Source organism: Lithobates pipiens, unplaced genomic scaffold, assembly GCF_037356315.1.
Source record: "Lithobates pipiens isolate NorthernLeopardFrog02 unplaced genomic scaffold, aLitPip1_a1.2 Scaffold_19, whole genome shotgun sequence".
In the NCBI taxonomy this organism is placed as follows: domain Eukaryota; kingdom Metazoa; phylum Chordata; class Amphibia; order Anura; family Ranidae; genus Lithobates; species Lithobates pipiens.
Window position 1 is genome coordinate 336,747,587 of NW_027507764.1, and position 25,281 is coordinate 336,772,867.

At 41.3% G+C, this 25,281-nt stretch overlaps 1 protein-coding gene across 1 annotated transcript in view; it reads left to right on the plus strand.

The window, feature by feature from the left end:
- The window catches only part of GMDS (GDP-mannose 4,6-dehydratase), a 762,090-nt gene that overhangs the window by 125,202 nt on the left and 611,607 nt on the right, over positions 1 to 25,281 (plus strand). Inside the window, exons 4-5 of the mRNA XM_077492101.1 lie at positions 7,709 to 7,796; positions 9,344 to 9,453. Of these exons, the coding sequence (XP_077348227.1) occupies positions 7,709 to 7,796; positions 9,344 to 9,453 (198 nt within the window). The remainder of the gene's footprint in view (positions 1 to 7,708; positions 7,797 to 9,343; positions 9,454 to 25,281) is intronic.

The window sequence follows — 25,281 nt, forward strand, 5'->3', positions numbered from 1 at the left end:
AATTATAAATAGGAACCACAATTTTTAATAGACTGTGTTAGACCTATACGCATATAGGCTTTATACCCTTTTGAGTAGCTGATCGCAGTTTCTGCCAAATCTTCTTGATACTGTATTTATTTACCCTAATCGCACAAGTCACGACACAGTCCAATCTTCTCCATTTCCAATATACTGTACTGTGGGGCAGACTGAACCTGTCCCAGTACAGCGCACCACTACTTTCTTTGACTATATTAAAATGTAGTCATTCATTTACAAGTGATTTTATTTGGTCTATGAATATTTGGAAAGTATAGGATGTGGCCCTCGTACTGAAAAGTTTGGAGACTCCGGTCTTAAAGCGTTCAAAATCTGTGGTGGCTGGCTCTTTTTAAAGTGTATGTCTGGTTAAGTTGGAGGCAACTGTTTTCCTAAATCAGAAGTGACAGAATTTATCCGACAGCAACACAGGATTTTTATTTATTTTAGTAGTCTGTGAGGAATTTCCTTTTTTTTTTTTTTTTTTTTTTTTTTTTTTTTTTTTTTGGTGCGGTCTGCGCTTCAGCTTCCAACTGTTACTAGAGCCTATGGCAGTAAACACCTTGTAGGTGTTCTAATCCTTCACCACCCTACTCACTGGACTTGCACTTTTTAATAAAGCAAGCCATGCTGAATCTGCCCCATCTTCCTCACAATATCCTGCTAACTGACACATGTTGTACAGGAAGAAATGGTCACATTGGTTCTCGAACACTTTTTTTTTTTTTTTTCCTGATTCAGTCCTTGTCTGGTATAAATAGGCGTGGCCACACACATCTGTTTTGGATATACATCATAAAGCCTGCATGACAACTATGGGCTCAGTCACACTTTTTTCTGCATTGGGAAAAACGGCAGGAAATGCTAGGAAAAGGCACCTAGAGGGGAGTTGCAGTGAGCTGCTATAAAATGCAGACATTTTTACCACAGTACACAGGTATGTCATTGCACAGCTGTGTGGATACATTTTGTACACTTCAAAGTCTTTAAAAAAATGAAACCTTGTGATAAACTGACATGTATCGCACCGCACCCTCATCACGAGCACATTAAAAGCATTTAGGATGCAGGCTGTTTTAACCACCCCCAAAATGTGAATATTCCACATTTGCACTATTTAAACTGGTAAATACACCACATCTGGTGCATACAATTAGCCAAACATCTCCTCCTACCTGGAAGTAAATGTTGATTTTCAATAATGGCTGACTACAGATGGTTTTGTCCCTCTGTTGAAGTCAGTGAAGGCATAAAGGCATTCTTGGGGGGCAATTTTGTAATCTGTGAGGTAAGAAATACCCGTAAGTGTTTAAATTTGGCATACATGCATATCTGGCGCTGGGTCTACTTGAAGACCTGAAATGACCACGTTTGCTCTCAAATACCCTTTTACCTATTTTTATAGTTTGATGCTTTAAAGCTCAAATGCAGCCAAAACATTTTATTTTGCATAGGAGACGCTGTCAGGGTTTTATTTTTTTGCCATCTGTGTTCCTGTTAGATTTCCCCTCACTTCCTGTCAGGACAAAGTGACAAACTTCTCCGTTGGGGACACAAACACATTTTTTAGCCTTTTTATATATACAGCAGATTTTTAGATTGACGTCGCAGGGCTACAAAGACATCAACACTCTTCTAGCTGCATTTCATTAATCTCCACATTAATGCTTTGTTCAGTAAACATGAAAACACATGAAGAAAATCCATAAATTGAGCTATATCTCCCAAAATGAAGAGCCATTGGCTCGAACTATGTAATGTTGTACTCTAAAACATCAGACTTTAATTGACAGCAGCGAGAACCAAAGGCTCCCGCTGCCTGAGCAAATCCTGTAAGATCAGGAAGTAAGAGGAGAGAACTGTGGATGGGGCATTGTGCTGGATCGAATAAGGGCTCTGGTAAGAGGTGGGTGTGAAGACTATAGTGATCCCTAAATAGGTTTTGGTTTTATAACCTCTTTAAGGAGTGGGAAAAGAAGAAAAGTAGGAGTTGTGAAGCAGAAAGGGGTAAAAGTAGAAAAGATAAATGAAAAATATAGGAGAAAGTGCTGACAATGTAAAAAATTAACCTCCCACAATGATGAATTTACCCCTGTAAATGTACTTGGCATGTTACAAATATTTGGTTCAAGGGCCAGTGAGAGCTGCAATATAGTCACTGGAGTAAAGAGAATGTGTTCCAATAAAACCACTTGCAGCGAAAGGCCTCATGACAACATTTAACTGCTGTGACTAGCTGTCTTAGTGAGGCCAGCACTCCCCACCCATTTCTTGTAACAGTGTCTCAGTGATGCCAGCAAGACCGCAGAAAAAAAGTAACAGAAGGTTTGACTCATACCTTTGTACATATGGACTTCAGCATGCTTCCAGTTGACCTGTGTCCAAACATTGCACATTGAATCATTTAGTTATTCTTAACAAGCAATAAAACCATTTTAAAAAATCCCTGACCCCTCAAGCTGCTTCTTGTATGAAGTAAAGATTTACATTAGAGGGTTGCCAAGATTTTGGTTTAGGAGAAAAAAGTAATGGAGGAAAGTTAAGCTTTCAGCGCTTCTGTTGTGAATTTTGAAGATTCATTGCTGCATGATGCCTACAGCTACAGAGGTGAACACAGGCTTGGTTTTTAAAGCGTGTTTACTGCTTGTTTAGAATAGGAATACCTTGATGTGCATAGACTGGACGTTCACTTTAAAGTGAAACTGCGCTGCATCTGAGCACTTTAAACCAAAAATGCTATTTAATTGATTTTTAATATTCAAAGCAACTGCCCCCATCCATCCATCCATGCTTTTTGTGGTGAAATCGCTTTTAAAAAAGCCCAGAGCCATCTTGAGTAAGGGCAGATTAATGTAGCATTTACTACCTGGAATCCATCTGCCCTTACCTCAGGCATTACAAGGGGGTGTGCTTAGCTGAGAGCCCCTCCTGATGGTTCCTGGGATATGACAGAATTTGCCTAAGCATGGGAACCAGGAAGTTACTGAAGGCACCTTCGCTAAGCAAAATCCGTTTGCTCGGTGGGAGGGGGGGGCCCCTCTCTGCTGATCCCCCGGCTGAGCAGGTGGAGGACAGGTCTGTGTATGCTCCGCTATGCAGAACACACTGACAGTCCCGCTCCACTCTGTGGGGCAATCGGATGGAAGCAGGCGATTCATCGGGAAGATGGGGGAATAGGACCACCATCTGACACTTTTTGGCAGAAATTATCAGATGGTGGTGGGTGTCGGCAGACGTGTCCGCTGACATCCGCCGCTCCATAGACTGGAGGGTCTGATCTGGTCCACCTAAATACTTGACAGGCAGAGCTGATGAAGACAGCCCATGTGAAAGGGGCCTAAGGATTAAGTTAAGCTTGTATTTGACACAGCTGAAGCCATAGTGGTTTTCTGCTACGCCTTATAACATTTATGTCTTGAGAGAGTGGGATCGGATTTTCCTATTGTGGAATATAATCCTAAATTCTTTGGAAGATAGGTCAGGTATTATGTATCTGAACTTTCTCTCCTTTTTTTTTTCTCTTTAAGTGCTCGGTTACTTGTGTAAGATTTCCTAGGATCCTAAAGAAATCACAAAGGTTACACAACTGAAATTCTTGTTACTAACTTTGTATCATAAAAGCAGATACTGAAGCTTGTCTAAGGCCCATTTACACCTCAGCATTTGAGCTCAAACGCTCAGGGAGAAAAAAAAATTCTGATAGTGGTTCCTCCAATCCAAAACGCCTGAAAACGTTTTGAAGCTACTTTTGTAGCCCAATGCAAGCAGATTGGTTCTTTTTTTATTTTTATTTTTTTGAAGCAGCTGAAAGCTAAAACACAAAGCCATAGAACTGTTACAATGTTTGTTGCTAATACAAAAACTCCAAATCTCAAACGCTATACAAATGCTCCACCAGAAGCCACGCGAAAGTGCAATATCTTAATGCCCAGGTGTGAAGGCAGCATTAGAAACAAAGTGCCCAGATAAGGCGTTGTATATGTTCATCTTCAAAATGCTTGTCTTCAATTGCCAATTTAATGAACGGTACCATAGTACAGGAAATCTTGTATACTAAAATTGTACTTTTGAAAAGCATGTATTTTTTTTTTTTTCTTCTGGCATAGACCTTTTACCCTGTCTTTTGCACAGCGGCACTAATCTTGCGTTCTTAACCAGATTATCCAGTTTGCACACATTTTGGCTTGTCATAATGTTTACTTTACACCTGTATTAGCAGCAGACAACTACAGCTTTCATCACTTCTTACACTAATTCTTGTTGTCACTGATTAGCCAGTTGACAAGTTTTTTTTTTTTTTTATTCCTTTTTCTATGTACATTCCTACAAAAGTGAGAGAACAAAACGGAGCAAGAATGTGACTGCTACCACTACATACAGAGGGTCTTTGAATATTTTTGAGCGAGCATGATTTGCTACAGTGCCAGCCTATTGGCAAAGTAGATATTCCTGCTGTCAAGTCCAACTGAAGTCTTTCATCACATTGCAGAGAAATGATGCACTGTGTCAGGACATGATTGCAGAACATCTCACACAAAACATAGTCATGATGAGATGAGAACACTTAATCATGTCTTTTTAAGGGAAAAATGTGTCAATTGTTTGACTTTTCTAAAAAAAACACTTTATTTTTTTTTTTTTTTTATTTGCCCTGGCGTAATGCCGTGTCAATTTCTTGATGTTCTAATACAGTATTTGCATAAATATTTTTGGTTTTAGATGTTTGACATTCTGTGTGTGTATAATTATATTTTTGCTTCATCTTTCATGCGTGTGTATATCAATCTCCTGACTAAAAGATGTTTTTCCCTGCAAGCCTTACTTTTATCTAGCAGCAATAAAACCAATGCCCATAACTACACTCAGTCTCTCTTGATGAAAATATTGATTTAGATTGTATTTTACATCAGAAAGTGCGTGTATGTATTATAGCAAATGTTTTGGCAGGTGGTAAAGGTGCTGTAAATTAAGAATCCTTTCAGAAATGGTTATATTCTCCCCCCCCCCCCCCCCCCCCCCTCCAATTCCCCAAAACAAAAGTAAAAACGGGAGAAAACTAAATCAAATCAATATTTGTGATCACCCTTTACCTTCAAAGCTGCATCAGTTCTTCAATTCTAGGTACACTTGTACACAGGTTTTGAAGAAACGTAGCAGGTAGGTTGTTCCAAGAGCCTTCTGTCTCTAAATGTAATCTCAGACAGACTTGCTATTCAGGGAACTGTGGGGGCAAACTATCACTTCCAGGATTCATTGTCCTTTACAATGAAGCTAGTTCTTAATGACATTGGCTATATGTTTGGGGTCGCTTTCCTGCTGCAGATTAAATTTGGGACCAATAGCACACCATCCTGATGGTATGGCATGATTAAGTATCTGCCTGTATTTCTCAGCTTTGAGGACACCATTGATCCTGATCAAATCTGCAACTCCATTTGCAGTATTGCAGACCCAAACTTGCAAGGACCTCTACCATGCTTCGCTGTTGCTTACAGACATACACAATTGTACTGTTCTCCAGCCCTTCCCAAACTGCCTCTTGCTACAGCCGAATATTTTGACTCGTCAGTCCAGAGCACCTGCTGACGTTTTTGTGCAACCCAGTGCCTACGTTTTTTGTGCTGAGAATATGGAAACAAGGCTAAGTGACACAACTATACATGAAGAAAATCTGTGGTTAGTTCTCCAAGCTGTTTGAAACTACCTACCTGCTGAATTCCTTCAGAAACTGCAAGTGTACCTAGAAGAATTGATGCAGTTTTTGAGGCAAAGGGCGGGTCACGCCAAATATTGATTTGGATTTCTTTTCTGTATATTTTACTTTCCATTTCGTTAAGTGATAAATGATTCTATCCTATGAAAACATTTTTTCACATCTACCTAAAACTTTTGTTCAGTAGTGTCTCACAAAGGGCTCATTTACACTTTGGCTTCAACACACCTAAAAGCGCCAACCGCTTCAACATGCTTTTGTGTTCTTGAAGCTTTGTTGCTTGTAAGATGCCCTGTGTGTGTGTGTATATATAATGCCTACCTGCAATTTCTCCAAAACAAAGTTAAGCTAAAGCTTCTCAAAAGTTGCAGATGCTTCAAGAAAGCTTTGTCATAGATGTATTTTAGGCTTTGAAGCATGTATTTTAGCTTTGACTGGCGTTCAGGGAGCTTTAACAAAGCAAGTGTAAACTAGCCCTGGTTAGCCTTAAAAATCTGACCAGAGTTGCAACCCTTCCCCACAATTTTTTTTTTAAAAAAAAAAGCTTATGCTAGCCATATATCAGTAAAAACAAATTGTTCACATTAGTTTTCAAAAAACGAACACGCGTTTTGTGAGCAAACTATTTCCATCGTGTAATGACCGAAAAATTGTTCAATGGCCATTTATGAATCAGTTTCTTCATTTTTTGTTTGGGTCACTTATGCACGTTATAAACAGTTTAATTTTTAATTGGCAAGAAACGCATTAACCTTAAACATTTTTTTTTTTATATACCCATTCAGCAGTTTTCCTTCGCTTTTTTTTTTTTGCCACAAACGTCGCAAAAGATTTCTCGATTTTTGTGTTTTATGGGGTTGTAAATCGTCATGCTTTTTCACCTTAATACATCCTGTGCATTAAGGTGATAAAACACCTGACAGTGACCGGCCCACCCCCATTTTACTTACTGAGCCCTGGAATTTCACCCTGTGGAGATGCGCTCTTCCTCTGCCCCAGGGTTCTTGGCTTTTGATTGGATAGATTGATAGCAGTGCAGCCATTGGCTCCCACTGCTGTCAATCAAATCCGATGACATGGAAGCCAGGGCTGAGTCCAGCATTCGTGTCTATGGACGCAAATGTTGGACTCGGGAGCGTGCCCACAAGGTTACCCCCTTGGGAGCGCGCTTCTGCTAGGGGGTTATCTGATGCCAAGAGGAGCCGCAGAGTGACCCCAGAAGAGTATGTTCAGGGCCTCTGTGCAAAATGAGCTGTACAGTGGAGGTAAGTATGTGTGTGTGTTTTTTTTATTTTTATTTTTTTAGAGTCTTTACAATCACTTTAAAGTGCAAGTCCGCCCATATGACACTTGCCTGTCCTGGAGTCCAGCAATATTGGCACTGCAGCTGATGGCTGCTGCCATTGCGGGTAAGGTAACCCGGCTGTGTAGCCTTACCCTTCATGCCAGGAACCCTACTGCGCATGCGCAAGGCACCGCTCCTCTCTCCTACTGGCGACAGGAGGAGGAGGAGGGGGGAGCCCCGCGGTGATGTCATAGGATGCTGTGCAGATTCCTGTCCCCCCTCCCCCGGGAAAGGTTCCAATTGTAGCACTGGAGGGGAGTGGCACTCAGTTTAACTGCATAAAAAGCAAACTGACCAAATTACAGATTTTTTTAGTTTATTTTTTGTCTAGTGCTGGGCACCATAAGACTTTTGCACTTTATTGCAAATGGTTGCATCGAGAGGCTGTTTAAGTGCAGTCATGGGCCTTGGTTTTTATTGATGCTAGAGGAAAGTTTAGCTTGCAGGGAAAAGATCCTTATTTATAAAGTATTTTTACATTAAAAATTAAATAACCATTGCTTGAGTTACAAAGGGGTTTAGCAAGATGTGAAACTCAAGGTTGATTTATTATACATTCCAGGTAGGCTAGCTACATGGATTTGTCAGTCATTGGGGATGAACCATGTTTTGTGGTTTGTATTTCACAGGTGCATGGCATTGTACGTCGATCAAGCTCTTTCAACACGGGCAGGATTGAGCATCTGTACAAGAATCCACAAGCTCACACTGAAGGGAGTAAGGATATGTCATTGTTTTGTGTTTTTTATAATGTTGTAATAACGCGTTTTTAAAAAAAACTAAAAAACGTTTCTATACTTTTAAAATGTAAACACATTTAATTACAATATATCATGTATGCCTTAATTTGTATCTAAATGCAAGAACAAAATGTGTTGCATTGCATCTTTCATGCTCTTTGAAACAAGTTAACCTTCTGAAGAGTGATTTCTGTTGAATAATTCTTCAGTGGGTGTTTGACAGGGGGCAAGGAGCCAGTTTATCAACTTCTCACCACCTAGTTTAACCCACAAGGGCTTTCAATGCAACCATTGAATGGGTTGCATTCAGTGGGAGATGCCCATAAATTTGTATTGGCATCAAAGCTGGTGGATGTGTATAAAGGAGCCTGACATTGCTCCTGTGATACACTGATCTCAGGTGTGATGCTTTGCAGGCTCCTGGGGAAAATGGTGTGATTGGTAGGTTTCATAGTTAGTAAGGTTGAATAAAGACACCAGTCCATCCAGTTCAACCTGAGTGAGTGTTTACAATTGTCCCTATCCCTGCACATTGCACACTCCCATCAGTCCCTACCCTCAAGGAGCCCACAATCCAAGGTCCCATTCATATACTAGGGCCAATTTTGGACAGAAGCCAATTAACCTACCTGCATGTCTTTGGATTGTGGGAGGAAACCGGAGTACCCGGAGGAAACTCACGCAGGTACAGGGAGAACATGCAAACTCCAGGCAGGTAGTGTCGTTGTTGGGATTTGAACCAGCGACCCTTCTTACTGCTAGGTGAGAGTGCTAACCACTACACCACTGTGCCGCCCATTGTCACAGGTTTGTGTCATAGGAGGAACATGTAATCTAGGGAAATCACTTGGTTATATCTGTTTCTCTTTACTTGGCCCATGTTGGTAAGTGAAGAGAAACGGCAACAAAACAAATCAATTTATGTAAGACAATGAATCCCATGTAGATTGTCACAAGGCGGTATAAGATTACATTTCTGTGGCCTGTAAATGTAAAATTATAAAGCCTACAGTCTCATGGTTATGGAGTTCTAATTACATTTGGAAACTGCTGTAGAATACCTTTTTTATTTACTGTGTAATATACTATATAATATGGTAGTTTTCTTAAATGCACCATGAAACAGCGAACTTGGTTCATTATGTTTTGCATGCGTCTGAGAGTGCCTGAAGGAGTTGTCAAAGTAGGTAACAACCAGTAGATAATTGGAGCCTTGCGTTGTCCTCCTTTTTGATATGGTTATGCCAACCTCTGGAAGCCATGTCATTTTATGATCTATTTGGGTCTCTCATGGGCCAAAATTAAAAATTTTCAAAAGATGACAATCTTTACCACACCCGTTTTCCTGTAATTGACTTTTATTGACAGAGGATAACTATTGAACCCATTTTCTTACACTGCTAATAATTATCACACCTAGGGATTAAAAAATGCAAGCAGCCCTTTTGTGTGCAGTATGAGGTATGGCCTAGTATGTCAGAGTAATGCATTGAAACAGTCTAATACTTCACTTTTCTTTCAAAGATATGAAACTACACTATGGAGATCTTACTGACAGTACCTGTTTGGTCAAAATAATTAATGATGTCAAACCTACTGAAATCTATAATCTTGGAGCTCAGAGCCATGTAAAGGTAAGTCATTGCATGTTTCCTTGTGTTGTGCTCGCTTATTCTCTCTCTGATCCAGTAGACTGCCGTCTACTGGAGGGTTGGACACAGAGGCATCCTGGTGGTAAGAGGGTTTATACTGAACAAGCCAACAGTTTGCCTGTTATTTGTGAGTTTCCTAGAAGGGTGGCCATGCCCACTGGCGTTACTTATACCTGCAGCCTAGAGTTGAGTTGCCCTCTGCTCCTAGAGCCTGTCCAGTTTTATAAGAGTTCTCCTTGGTGCTTTTGGGTGTGGCTACATCCTTTTATTTGGAAGACATTGTGGCCCAATTTACCCAGTTATTTGCACTTAGCCATGCACCCACGATCTGTTCCCATTGTGGATCCAGCAGTATTTTGCCTCAATAAGGTGATTTACTACTCCTGTAGATGCATCTGTTTTAAGGACCTGACCAATATATGGTTAGTATTCCTTTCTAGAGATTTTTTCCGTCTGCTGGGCTCTGCTCTTCACCAATTTAGCTGACTTTACTTTGTCAAACTGTGTCGTATTGCTCAAAATCTGACTACTGCGGTTGATCGCTTATTGAGCGTGCTCTACAGATGGCTGTAGCTTTGTTCCAGTTGTGATGGTTTGCTACAGGCCTCCCATTTCTACTCCTTCATAGGTCTCATATCAATACGTATGTGTAGGGCACTTTGGTTGACGTGTTATATTGTGGAACCCTTGTGCAGAAACCATTTGATCTGCATTAAGACCCATTTCACACCACGCCGCCGATAGCGTGGGCGGTAAAACGCTGCTATTTTGAGCGGCGTTTTACCTATTTCGGCATTTCGGCCGCTAGCGGGACACATTTACCCCCCCGCTAGCGGCCGCGAAAGGGTTAAAACCGCCGGCAATACGCCGCAATAGCGGCGTTTTGCCGGAGGTATTACAGCGCTGCCCCATTGATTTCAATGGGGAGCAGCGGTGGAGGAGCGGTAAACACACCGCTCCTTGACCGCTCCAAAGAAGCTGCTGGCAGGACTTTTTTCTGATGTCCTGCCAGTGCAGCGCTGTAGTGTGAAAGCCCTCGGGGCTTTCACACTACATACATTGCTGCAGCTTCTTTAGGGCGTTTTGCAGGCACTATTTTGAACGCTATAGCGCCTGCAAAACACCCTGGTGTGAAAGGGGTCTTGGTGTACAACGTCTTTTCATTGCCAACACTATACGATTTGCAAGTATGCTACTGGTAGCAAGAGTGTCTGTTCCTTAAGCTTCTTTCGTTGAGTAAGATAAAGTGTGAAGTCTTCCTTTTTGCAAAAACCTCTATAGACCTACTTCTCAAGACTACTGTATGAATAAGCCTATCAGCCTAGGTTTGGTTCATGGGGTGTTTGAACATATTGTAAAGTCAGAAAATTCTACATTTTAATTTAAATGCCACTCAATTGAATTTTAAGAGGGGTATTTGAAAATGAATTCTTCCCCTTTTCAAAGCTAATGGACCAAGGATTGTCCAACAAATTGCATTTGGAGCTAGGCTCTCATGGAGACACCGATCAATGCAAGAAAAAAAAATATAGAATGGTGGAGTGACATCTAATCCCCTCACAAGAGGTAGGAGAGGGGAGAGGAACTTATCCAGGAGTCTTTTGTTATATGCTGATCACTGTGCAGATCATGCAACAGTTGATGCAAATTTGTATAACCCTTTTACTCCCTCCTCTTCCACATATGTGATTTTCATAAGTCTCTTCAGTGGTATGTATATTAACCCTTCACCGCCCATATCCTGCACATCTACACCCCCCGTGTATGTACTGTATCTAATGTACGTTTACCAAGCTACATGTATTAACCACCATCATTTACAAAAATTGTGGAAAAATTAAGATAACCCTTGGGATTAGAAAAGATTTGAGTACAGTCTTGCGTGACAGTGTTTCTCAGTGAAATATCACAACACAATAAAATGAAAAATTGCCTACTTACCGTTTCTACGCCGCTACTACTCCAAGCTACACCCGGATGTGCTCGGCTGTAAGTACAAATTTTTCCCCGTGAACAGCACCCCGTCCTATAGATGTCATGCCGCTTAACATCATGTCAGTCAATGCCCACGGGCTAAATCACCCGGCTAAGATTTTCTCTGTGGAAAGAGGCCCAGGTATCGCACTGTGACGTGCTTTGTGTTCAGGAGACGCACTTCCATAAAGATTCCCCTCCCAAATGCACCTCAAGAGGTTTCCAACACTATTTTCTATCTAGCGCCCAGCAGAAGAAGAGAGGCACCATGATGGCTATTAGAGATACTGTCTCCTTTACATTGCATCAGGAACTGTCCGACTCTAATGGTCGATACATCATATTAGTGTGCGATATTAACAATACTCGGTATACACTAGTGAACGTCTATGTGCCTAATGTCCGTCAGATCCGCTTCCTGAACAGACTTATGAGAAAAGTAGATAAAGTTCGACAAGGAGCACTGTTGTTATGCGGAGACTTTAATATTGTACCGGATCCCAAGATGGATTCAACCTGTGCTTCCGTTAGAAAATCTCACTCTCTGAACAACTTCCTCGGAACCAATGATATTTTTGATGTATGGCGCTGTAGACATGCGGATGAGAGGGATTATTCTTTCTACTCTCATCGGCATCGTTCTTATAGTAGGATTGATCTCTTCCTCTCGGATAGGTGGCTCCTCCAGAATATTATGCACACTAAAATTAACTCAATCACATGGTCAGACCATGCATCAGTGCTGATCACTATCGCAGATAAAAATCCCCCCAACGCCGCCTATTTGTGGCGAGCTAATTCCCAACTAATGCAAGACCCCACTACCAAACGCTCATTGGAGGAGCGCCTCTCTGAGTATTTTCAGATCAATGCTACCCCTGAGATTTCTCCTGTCACAGTATGGAATGCCCATAAGGCGGTTATTCGTGGAATTTTTATTCAGCATCTTACCATGTAGCTTTAGGACGTTTGAGGCATGAACTCAGACTCGTGTTATTGCACAAGTTTGAGCGTATGGAGCAGAGGTTAAAACTGTCCTTCTATTCCACGGGCAATAAGGCCGGGAAGGCCTTGGCGCGTAGACTTCAGGGACAACGGTTTAAATCGAAGATACCTCATTTGCTCAACCCCAAGACTAATAACAGGGAATATGATCCGCAAAGGATAGCTGATTCTTTTAGCGATTACTACGAATCTCTCTACAATCTGAGCAAAGATAGTTCTACCCCACAGCCTTCTAGGGAGGATATAGCGAGGTTCTTGGCAACAGCGAAGATCCCTACTTTAACTCCTGAACAGCTAGATAGCCTGAATCTGCCTTTCACGCTTACTGAGATGTGTAGGGCTATAGACATATTACCAAGCAACAAATCCCCAGGTCCTGACGGGCTGACCGGAGAATATTATAAGATTTTCAAGGCTGTCCTAGGTCCCCATCTTCTCAAGGTCTATGAGAATGCTGCTGCCTCTGCCCTCTTCCCGCCAGAAATGCTGGAAGCAATTATTGTGACTTTGCCTAAACCGGGCAAAGCCCCGGAGGTTCCTCAAAATTTTAGGCCTATATCCTTGTTAAACAATGACCTAAAGATATATGCTAAAACGTTGATTGTTGACAATTTCCACCGGATATATGCTGACATCACTTCAGCCTTTTAGGCAGAAGTGAAGACAATGGCGTCGGGAATGACAGTGTGATTGCGGTCAGGAGTAACTCCTTTTTGTGCATTCCTTGAGTTCTGGCCAATTGAGTGAGGGCCCACCCAGTTCCCCAATGACCACCCCCTTCTGGCTGCTTAAGGGTTGAGATTTAAGCTTCTAGCTGGAACCCTGTCTTTTAATGATTTAATAGATTTGTTGGTGTCCCCTCTCTATGGAGGTTAGTATATCAGCATTTATCTATATTGTGGCTACTGTAGGTCTTTATTTAGTGTCATATTGATAGTACACTTGGATCCCCCCCTTTTATTTTTTTGGGGACATAGGCATCATGCAGAGAGGTGGGGACCTTTCTGTGTATATGATCATACTGTAGGTGCTACTTTGTAATAAAAAACTTGCGTCTGTTTTGTTAAATTACATTCTTATCGGTTATGCTGTTATGTGTTATATGTATGTATCATATTTTTTTTTTTTTACATGCTTGATGTCTGAGTGGGCTATATAAAAATGGGACCGTAGTAGCATATACATTTGACATTTCTGGGACAAAATGAGACCATGGATAGTTACTTGGCTTTCTCTCAGTACTGGCATCTTTGAACATGTTCCCATGCTATATCCAAGTGCTTGATTTTGCTAATTTTCTAAATTGCATTCAGGAAAAGATGTTTGTAGACTAAAACAATTCATGTTTAACAGCTTTCAAATGGAACTTTCACATTCCTCCAGCATGTAAACATAGTGGTATCTTCATAAGCTGCATGATCAGGTGTTTAAAATGCAATAGTTAATTTCCTTAAACATGCAGACTCAGCCTCACTGTTACTCATGCATGTGTGTGGTTTTTTATTTTTTTTTTATTTATTTTTTTGTAAGTTTGCCTCTCCATCTCTAGCTACCTCTGGCAGCTGACATATGCAAAGGATAATGGCAAATTACTACTACAGGAAAAGCATCTTTAAATGTGGGCTATAATTGGTGTATGATAGGTAAGATGTCACCCAACAGGGGAATAATGGTATGCCGGTTTACGGATTTAACATTAACCACTTCAGCCCCAGAAGGATTTGCTCCCTTAATGACAGGCCATTTTTTGCGATAGGGCACGGACGATTTGACTGACGATTGCGTGGTCGTGTGACACTGTACCCAAACAAAATGTACGTCCCCCTGTCGTGTTTCCCCCCCCCCACAAATAGAGCGTTCTTTTGGTGGTACAAACAAAGGGTGACAATTTTGAAAAACATTTTTTCCTTTTTGCTATAATGTGACAATGTTTTTTTTTTTGTTTTTTTTTTATCTAATTTAATTATCAGTTTAGGCAAATATGTATTTTGTTGAAAATCGCAATAAGCGTATATTCCGCAAAAATGATATAGTCTACAAAATGGGTGATTTATGGAATTTTTTTCACTAGTAATGGAGGTAGTTTTTTTATTTTTTGTGGATTGCTGCAGACAGATCGGACACTTGTTTTGGGACCACTGACACTTACACAGTGATCAGAGCTAAAAATAGCCACTGATTACTGTATGTGTCACTGGCAGGGAAGGGGTTAACACTAGGGGGCGATCAAGGGGTTGCGTGTCCTAGGGAGGTGATTCTAACTGTGGGGGCAGTGTAGTGACTGGGAGTAGAGAGACATTGCCATTTTTAATCTCTAGAAATGGCATCTTTCTCTTATGCCCAGCGGCCATGTATGTGCATCAGCTCTTGCCTCACGTGGCGCACCTGTTAAGGCTGTTTAAAGGCCTGGCGTAAAGCTACTTCAATTTGCCCAGGAGAGCCAACGTGCTGCAGTATAACGACATCGGCTAGTGGTTAATGTTACTTTACAAAAACCACTGCCAAATAATTCAATTTTAAACATTGGAAAAGATTTGCTTTAAATGCCTTATTCATTAATTGAAAGGATGTTCCTTTTTTTTCTAATTTATATCCAAACTTTTTGTAATTGTCTAGTGACTTCAGAGCTTGTATTCGGGAAGATGTAGGCGAGCAGAACTGCTTTAGGCTGGGTTCACACTGCTGCGGGGGGAGATCCGGATGTGATTCGCACCGCAAATCACATCCGATCTCCGTAGCGATGCGAGTTCAGCCATACAGATAGTATGGCTGAATTCGCAGCGCTCCCGCAGCAAACTCGCACGGGACCCTTTTTTTGGTCCGCAACAGAATCGGATCGCATGGTGGTTCACACCATGCGATCCGATTCCTGTGCGAGTCGGCAGATCGCACTGCGATATGCGGACGCATCTGGGGGTGTCATTAACATAACATTGACACTCCCAGCCGTCCGCATAGGGCAGTGTGAACTGCCGGCGGGAGGTGTGCGATGCGGGAAAACGCAGCGGATTTGCGGCGTTCCCGCATCGCAGCGGTGTGAACCCGGCCTTAAAGCACTTTGGGAGCTAGCCCAATAAACCAGTTCTTGATTTGCAGCAGAACTAACACTGTATGTACCTCTTCTCCCTACAGCATTGCAGTGTCTGCAAACCTAAATCAACATATTTGACCAGTAATCTTTGAAGTTCAGCATCTTCGGCTATTTTGATTGGACAGGATGACCTGGGAATTGCAAAGTAGTTAATTCCGCCATCAAAGTATGCCGAATATACAGCTCAGAGTACATTTAAAATAAGTTTGCCTGCAAGTGGGTAAGAATGTGTTTTCATGGTAAGTCTTTTCTGTAGTAAATGGCCGGCCTGCTTGCAAACTACAGCGACAATTTCCATACTGTCATATCCGTAGCTCATTTCATAATCTGGATACAAAATGGTCTCAATTATTTTTTTGCTCTATTCCTCCATGGTCAAGTCATTCCAATCTGAACATTTGTAGCTCAAAGTTGAGCATTGCAGTTTTGTATGCTTTGCCATCGTCAAAGGATAATTGGAAATCTGGATGTACGATCAGTTTGCTCAGCAACTATGGAGTAACAGGCAATACTTGCCTTAATTCTGACCTTGAACAGCATGTTGTGATCGAATAACTGCTAATGCTATCCAAAGTTGTTGTAATGCCGTAAATTAAGGTAGAATGCAATGAAACAAACGCCTTGAATATCTGTGAGAAACAAGTTATTAAAGTTATAGTGATGTAGCCTTGGGATATATTTAGACAATGGAGTACTGTATTTCGTGGATCTGGTTGAATTAACGTTGTAATGGGACCTTACACTTCCTCCAAATAAAACAGTTGATGTACATTTGCTGCATACAGTAAACCTGCAAGGTTTTTTAACAGCATTTTTTTTAATTGAACAGGAGTAAGTTTTGAGATAGAATAACCAAACAAGTGTAAAAAAAAGTGATCCTACTGTGTATTGGAGGATGCTTTACTGTAACCAGATCAAATGAAGAGCCAATTTGATTTTTTTTTGCTCTTTTCACACCTACGCTTCATAGCATGTACGTTTATGATGTATCAAAACACTTGTTTGCATCCAATTGCTTGACAATATATGTTGAAAAACACATGAAAACAAAATGTCTAAAGCCAGACTTAAAGAATTTCAGTTTTTATTTTAGTCCGCAGTTAGAAACAATTGAGTACTGTCCATGATGCTTTTTTTTATTTGCACTAACACAATTTGTCAGGACAAGTTTTAAGAACTAAACCATTGAGGTCTCCTGTATTGTGGGCTGGCCGTGGGAAATTGTCCCACAGGTGTGTCAAAACTATTTTTATGTTCCTCGATGGTGAATCTGTGCAAATTCATCCTTGTTCTCAACATCTGTCCTGTTTTGCACCAATGTAAGATTCTTTGCTACATCTTTGATGTCATTGAGGTACACAACCTTACTGAAGGTGGTTGAATGACCCTGTGATATTGAAGGTCCCTTTTGGGTGGGTGTGTGTGTATAACATCTTTAGATGGATTCATCTGGTTACACAGTTTGCTACACTGCTGTCTCAGCCAATAAGGAGGTGAGCCCCAGGCAGACGAGACAATGCAACATTGCTGGACCTAGATGGGCTCCGCTAAGTATTGGGGGGGGGGGGGGGCTGAACGGAAGCTGAGGGGGTGGCTGCTGCACACAGGCTTTTTACCTTAATGCATAGACTGCATTAAGATAACCTACTTGCTTTTACAACCCCTTTCTTTAAGAAGACACCCACAATAAGTAGCTGCCAATGTAACATTTTGGCTTTGCAACGTTTTCTTGCATTTTCTTACAGTAAATGGAAAGCCAGTTTGCAGTCCATTGCTTGAAAAACCTACCAGTGCTTCCCTACTCCTTGATGCTGGTAGCCTACTTAGTACAGATTAGGGGGCTTTTAGAAACTCCTGTAATCCAAAAATTCTAACTTAATATTGTGTTTGTAGTTGGGTGGTAAACTGTGATGCAAATAATGCTTAGGAGCAACCTTCTGTAAAGGTTATTTCCACTGGGTGCGCCAGTTTCCTCCCACTCTATAAAAACAGAAGTGGGTTGCTAAGGTTCCTCCCAAAGTCTGTGAGTTGAAACACTGTTGTGACCTTTAGGGAAGAGGAACTGATATAAATGGCTTATTGTACCATGTAAAGCAGTGCAATGTGAAAGGGGATGGAGGGTCCACCCCCACCCCCCTAACTTTTTGCTCTTCCCTGAACTCCCTATAGTTCAAGGACCTCTTTTTGAGGATCGGTGGCCAAAACTGTAGCATACTCGTGAGGCTGGATCAATGTTTTGTAAAGGGGTAGAATTTTCTCCCTGTAATATAGTACACTGGCTTGGTTATCTGCAATCTAGCATTACATGCAACGTTTAATCTATGGCCTATATTTGTGTATAGTATATTTGTATTATAACAGGGGACCCCACGTTAAATTTTATATTTTTTTATTCCATTGACGAGGGTTCCCCTTCAAGAGCCTCAGCGCACAAGCTGCGTCATTGTGATCCGACTTGTGGGGCGACTTCTATTTACATCAATGAGCTGTCATAGGGAACCATTGATTTTTGAATAGAGGCAGAGAAACGCTGCTAAAAGTTAGCGCAGCTAAACGTGCATTAACGCCAATGCAAAAAGCTACTAAGATTTTTTTTTTTATGCAGAGTGTGCGTGAGGCCTGTCACCTTGTAACCAACTTTCTTTGTTCCTTTTTGTGTCAGGCCTGGGTCATTTTAAAGGTTTTTATTTCTGTAGCAATAGGGTTTTTGAAGTCTTTTAGCTGCCCTGATTTCTTGCTTTGCATTTTTTAGTGCATTTCTTGCAGTCTTAAAGCTGAGTTCTGCACATATGTGAGTCACGCTGCGTGTTGAGTGAGACCTGTGTGTCTCCCAGAAGACAGCGGGAGGAGGGGCCGGACATGCCATAGATCACGGCGGATACTGCGGCAATCTTTTGCCAGAAGTGGGAGCATCTGTATCTACAGTATCTGCTCCCCCCTGAAAGGTGCCAAATGTGACACTGGAGGGGGGGGGGGAATCCAGACAGCGGAAGTTCTGTTTTTGGGTGGAACTCCGCTTTAAGGCCAGTGATGCCAGTTTTGGTTTTCTAAATATATTTTTAAACATGGTTTTTCTCATCCTTGTCTTGTTTCTATGTCTTTTAAAACAATCCCCATGTGTTTTTCAGAGTGCTCTGTTAAGAAAATGTGATCCCGGTTTTGTAATGTACATAACCCAGCTCTTTTTTTTTTTTTTTTTTGTGGTGGTTTTATTTTTATGACCTATGTGCCACAAATAGTGTGTATATGTATTTTGTCTCGTGCATTTTCTCTAGCTAGCTATATCTCTATATTCTTCCCTTTTTTTTTTTCACACCTGTTACTGAGCTGGAACTTTGCACAGTTCAGGAAATATGGGATGAGTTGTGGCAAAATGTGTGCCGTCATTTTAGAACCACAATGAGGACATCATGGTATTTCCACATAAATCCCTTCTGTGCCCATCCAAATTGGGAATTGTGCAACATTTACTTGACAGACTGTCCAGTGATAACATCTTTTTACTGACTCATAATATTGGCTCCACAAGCCTCCTTTCTCTGCCCCGTATGATAGTATGAACTCAAGTCTGCTTCTTACAGCAGCTGTGAAAGAATCATGACTCTTGGCAATAATCAACAATATTTTACTCCAGAGCTTCTTGTGGAATTTGGGGATTTGTCCGTTTCAGCAAGTTATATTTCTGAAATCCGTTTTACTTCGGACCTTGGAGAAATGTAACATGATTGTGGGGCACCACTTGTATTTTCATGCACAGAAGTTAACTGTATATAGTTAGTGACTTGCATCATAATCACTGCAATTTGGGAATATAGTCAGAAGTCGAGTGACTGACTGTGGTTGACTCGGGTAACTGTAGCTGTGAAAATGATGTATGTGAGTAGAAATGGCATAGCTTTGAACCTCAACACCCCCCCCCCCCCCTTGCTTTCTTATAAGATCGTTGGGATGAATAAAGTTTTCTTCAAGAACGCTGTTTAATAAAGTTACTCTTTTTTGGCAATGTCCGGTTAAACAAAAAGCAAGTGATACGTTTTGGACACTGTACACAGATGGCGTATGTAGCCTTTTTTTTTTTTTTTTTTTTTTTTGTGTTTATTTTGGCTCATATTTGTGCAGAATAACGTTTTCTATCACTCTCACTTCCAGTCAGTTTTATGTGGGCTGTGCAGCAAGCAAGGAAAATAAAATAATAGGAAGTTGGTCTGGTTTCCTGAAGGAAACCAATGAAGATGAAATTGGTTCTTGGAATGAACAGTGAGTCTGGGAAGGACTGTCAGAAGAGCTTGTACTGAATCATAAATAGTAAGCACTGTGACTCAGAGATGCTACACACAGACTGGCTTGATGCAGCCTTGTTGACGCAATGTGGGAGAAAGCAATCTGACTTCTACTTATGAGCGTCTTAAAATAGCAAGCCTCAGGACCGTGACTTCATGCTGATGGCGATTGGTGGAACAGACTGGGCACTGAGTAGTTTTAGCCATTCTTAGGGGTGTGGTTTGGGAGAGTAGTGACCCTGTATTCATCTGTCTGTGCAAAAAAGTCTAAAACAGTAGCTCATAAACATCAGGGGAGTATTCAAGTAACGGATATAAAAAGAAGTTGGCCTGTACCCCTTGGTAAAACTTAAATGAATTAAACTGTATATTCAGGGGAATTTTTGTGAAGTCGGCTTCCTAAAATGGTAACAAATGCTCAGGTTTTTTTATCCTAATGGAGGTTTGCCGTGTGTATTTATGGATGCACATACTACCAGTTGGTAGCGTACATGCACAGGTGCCCTTCTTAACAGCGGTCTAAAATGACAGGAGCACAGGATCCAATTAAAATAAAAGCATTTGATTTATTAACAAAAAATTAAAATCTGGTGGTTCAGCGTGGGAAGCAGAGGGCACCAGCACAGACCTCTAGCCAGGTGAGGCTGAAGCAGCAGCAGCAGCTCCTGATCTAATAACTGACATACAAGGGTCTTGCTCTGACAGCTGTCAAAAGAAGCACCAATAACCAGTGTCTTCAGCCGCTAGCTGTTGCCTCATGGTAACCATGTGGAGGGCGTAAGGGGAAGGGCCTTGTGCTGCGCTGTAGTGGTTGTGTATTGTCTTAAGAGCAGGCTGAAGCGCACACAAATGGTAAGGGGGTGCCTGTTGCCCAGAGACAGAGGAAGAAACTGCGGAAAAATAAAAATCCACCATATCAAAGTGATTTATAAACGTTCATCTTGTAAAATAACCCATTCAGTTAAAATAGGAATGAAAGACAAAACATTTGTGCATAGATATAAAAAAAAAGTTCTAAATGCTTTCTTTTTTTCTTTAAAAGTGATCACATGCCCTCTGTTCTAAGCTGCATAAGAGCTAGGGGGAGGAGAAGCAACGGCACACCGATCCTTCCAGTGAAGGGGGGAGGGTGTCTGGTAAAGTCTGATCATTTGAGCTCCCAGCACAGCTAGAGACCTGACCACTGTGTGTTCTCCTGTTTAGTGTGGTCAGTTAATTGCAAAGCAGGGGGACTGGCAGTAACACCCAGGGATTTCACGTGAAGGAAGCAATACAAGGAGCAGGATACTCTTTCATACAGATACATGGTACAGCAGGCACATATCAGGAAAATTAAATGTTGGGGTAACAAACACAAAGTTCACCTTTACCAAAAATGATAAATGCACTTTTTTTTTTCAGGTAAAAATATGCATTTTTTTTCTTGCTAGGGACCCAAGGTTGGTGCATTCATAACCCTGAATATGGATGTAACCCATTAGAAAAGGTGAACTTATTTGTGTGTGTGGCCCATTGTTTGGGGGAGGGGGAGTGGTTGGTGTGGTGTGTGTGGTGTGTGTGTGTGTGGCTTTTTTTTTCCCTCCCTACCAGGGTATATTGGTCATTATCCTGTTCAAGAAATTAGTAATTTGCCTCCTTTGAACTAAGGCAAGGACTTGTATTGACTCACACAGTGGTCTATGTGGGATTTGATTTATGACCTGCCCATTGTTTGTTTGATACAATTTTTTAAGGTGATACAAATATCTCATTCTAGGCACCCAGCTGTCCAGACTGTTTTAATGTACTTTCTTTTTTTTTTTTTTTTTTGTATAAACAGACCTTTTGTGGAAAAGAAGCTTGTTATTGTATTTTATTATCCCGGTTTGTTTTTTTGCAAATGTGGGATAGGCTTTATAAATCGGAGTATTAGTTTCTTGGACCATGTAGCTGGTGTTACGAAGCTGTGTTGTTGATGCCTTATTGGCATTCATAAAGGCTAATATATGCTAAGTAATTTGTGTGTGAAACCATTGTCTATTAAGTTTTAGGTGGAGTTTGCGGTTTGCAGCCTATTATCAGACCACACAAAGCAATCCCTAGTGTATCCTCAGCTATCCATCTTCTAATTAGTGTATGGTTTGTCTTTATTACACTGAATAATGAAAGCAAATATTGTTGTAGTAATTAAGTATAATTTATCCAGTAATGACTAGACATCATGTGGACATGAATATACAATCTGTTCTGTACTGTGCTAGAAGACCAGAAAGACTAGAAACATGTGATATAGTTATCACTATTCATATGTGATATCGTTGCACATTGGCTGGTAGCAGCATTGCTATAGGGTGGTTTAAATGATTTACATTCCATTTGTTATAGTCTGCTGAAATACTTCAGCAAAATAGTTTAGGCAAGTAATTAACTTTTCATGGTTCAACATTTTGGTATGCAAAATGGGCGATTTTAGTTGTAGCCTGGTAGGTTTTCTGTGCAGTTTGTGTCTAATCTGAAATTTTTGTAGATTTAAAGTAAAGAAAAAAAAGCATATATTTAAAGTGGCTGTAACCCAAAAAAGACCCTCCAGTTCCCTTATAACAGAATCTAATCTACCTCTTTCTAAGCCTGTTCCCCTCTGTGTTCCCCTCTGTGTCCAATATGGCTGCTGATCCATGGTTACCATGGTCAGTTTGCGTGCCTCCACCATCTGCTGCTCTCTCCTCCTCCTCCCCCAGTCTGTCAGCTCCTGTGTCTCTCCCCCTCTCCACCCCTTCTCCCACTATTAGTAGCTGACAGTAAAATGCTTGCTGTGTATTGCCCCCTTTAACATCAATGACGGCTTGAAGTCTTTTTGTGTTATTTGTGGATGAGGCGCTTTATCTAAGGTGGTAAAGCTACCTATTACTCTTGGCAAAAAGCCTCCAGTTCCTGTAAATTCTTGGGCTGTCTTGCAATAACTGCACGTGTTTGAGGTCTCCCCAGAGTGGCTCAATGATATTGAGGTCAGGAGACTAAGATGGCCACTGCAGAACCTTCACTTTATTCTGCTGTAGCCAATGACAGGTTGACTTGGCCTTGTGTTTTGGATCATTATGTTGGTATGTCCCATGTACAGATGGCTGATGAATGCAAATGTTCCTCCAGTATGTTTTGATAACATACGGCATTCATCTTGCCATTCATTTTGACCAAATTTCCTGTGCCTTTTTGTAGCTTGTGAATCCCCCAAAACATCAGCAACCCACATCAGTGTTTCACAGTAGGCATGCTGTACTTTTCCTCATAGGCCTTGTTAATTGTTCTCCCAATGAAGCGTTTTATGGTTGTGGCCAAAAAGCTCAATTTTGGTCTCATCAAGCCAAATGACTTTGTGCCAGGTTTGAGGCTTGTCTCTGTACTGTTTGGCGTATTGTAAGCTGGATGCTTTGTGGCATTTGCGTAGTAATGGCTTTCTTCTGGCAACTTGACCATGCAGCCCATCTTTCTTCAAGTGCCTCTGTATTGTGCATCTTGGAACAGCCACATGTGTTTTCAGAGAGTCCTGTATTTGACCTGAAATTATTTGTGGATTTTTCTTTGCATCCAGTTGTGGCTGAAATTTTAGTTGGTCTATCTGACCATAGTTTGGTTTCAACAGAACCCCTCATTTTCCACTTCTTGATTAGCGTAACACTGCTGATTGGCATTATCAATTCCTTGGATATCTTTTTATATACCTTTTTTCTTATTTTATACAGCAACTACCTTTTCCTGCAGAGCCTTTGACAATTCTTTTGCTTTCTCCATGACTCAGAATTCAGAAATGTCAGTGCAGCATTGCACTTGATGAAAGATGCAAGGGGCTGTCAGTAGTCCAGAAACTCATTGATATAGATATATATACGCACGCACATACATACAAGCAAACGGATCACAGGTGAGGATGGTTACTTTTAATCAAACCCCTTGTTTGCTTGCATGTTATTAGGCCAAAATCACCAGGGTATGTAAACTTTTGATCAGTCGTTTGGGTAGTTTCTGTTGTCAATATGATTGAAAAAAAAAAAAAAGTAAACAGTTGATACATTTTCAGCTTAACTCTAACCATGAGTAAAAAATATTTTTGTTATCAATCATATTCTCTGAAAAATGGCCAAGCAACAGGGGCGGACTGACAATTCATGGGGCCCCTGGGCAATCGGAGATTATGGGGCCACACAGTATACAATCGCACAGTATATACATGTATACACAGACATGTTTATAAAGCACTGAGCAAACTGTTGGTGCTATATAAATCGTGTATAATATAATATTGGCTAGGAAGGTACTGAAGAGGTGGGGCAGCTATAATCTCGGGATTTTTACATGCTGTCCCTGGTTTTACGGAGGCTGGCAACCCTGATGGGGGGGCCCCCAGGCAGTGCCTGAATGGTCATTCTGCCAGGGTATGTAAACTGAAGAGCACAACTGTATATCTTTCATTTATTTATTTTTTAGATACTTTTATGTACGTGTATCTTGCAAGCTGTACACAGGGTGGCTGTGAATCACCAAACAAGCAGCCAGCCATGACAAGGGATGATGGGACCGCTGGGGGGGGGGGGGGGGGAGGGTGTAATCTCAGACCTGCCGTATGGAGGTATATAACCGGATGCATCTCCAGCTCTCGCACCTGCTCTCAGAGCTGGCAAGAGGCCAAATGAGGATGGCCTTGAAAGCGTTTCCGAGACATCGCCTCCTTCAGGCAAAAACTGCCTTTTTTTGCCTGAAGGAGGCAGTGCTTTGGAAAAATGTTGCGGCCTGCCCCATACTGATTTGGTCTCTTGCTAGCTGTGTGAGAGTTGGAGATGCCGCTGGTTATATACCTCCCATACAGCAGGTCCAAGCTCATCCCTCGTGGCTGCTTGATTGGTGATCTATAGCCAATCCTGTGTGCAGCTTGCAAGATACTTTTATGCAAGTGTATCTGAATAAAGTGTTGCTTGTTTTTACCATAACACTGGCCCGGGTGCCCTCTTTCTGCTGTTTTTTTTTTTTTTTTTTTTTTTTTGTTTGAGGGAATGCCCATTTTCTACTAAGGAGCTGCTGGTGACTTTGCAATCCACATCCAGCTGTGGATCCATCAGTCCTGCAGACTTATCCTTGATATTCCTTATCACTATGGACTGCATGGACTAATTCTTGCTTAATTCATTTTGAGTAGATCTTTATGACCTTTATAGCTGCCAACACCCAAGATATTGCTTCTTTCTGGCACTGCACACTAAAACGGTTTCCCCTGGTCACCTTTACCCTTTGCAGGAATATGCTGAAAGGAGGTGAGGAAGAACCTTCAGTTTAGAGTTAGACCATTAAGAGACTAGCACAGTCTACTACAGTTCTGTCCATGATTATGTGGCTTCATAGCCTAAAAGGTAAAATGTATTGTCTGCCATTTATAATTTCAAAATTGACATAACGTATTAAGTCTAAAGTGCCAGCTTTCATGTTTACAGT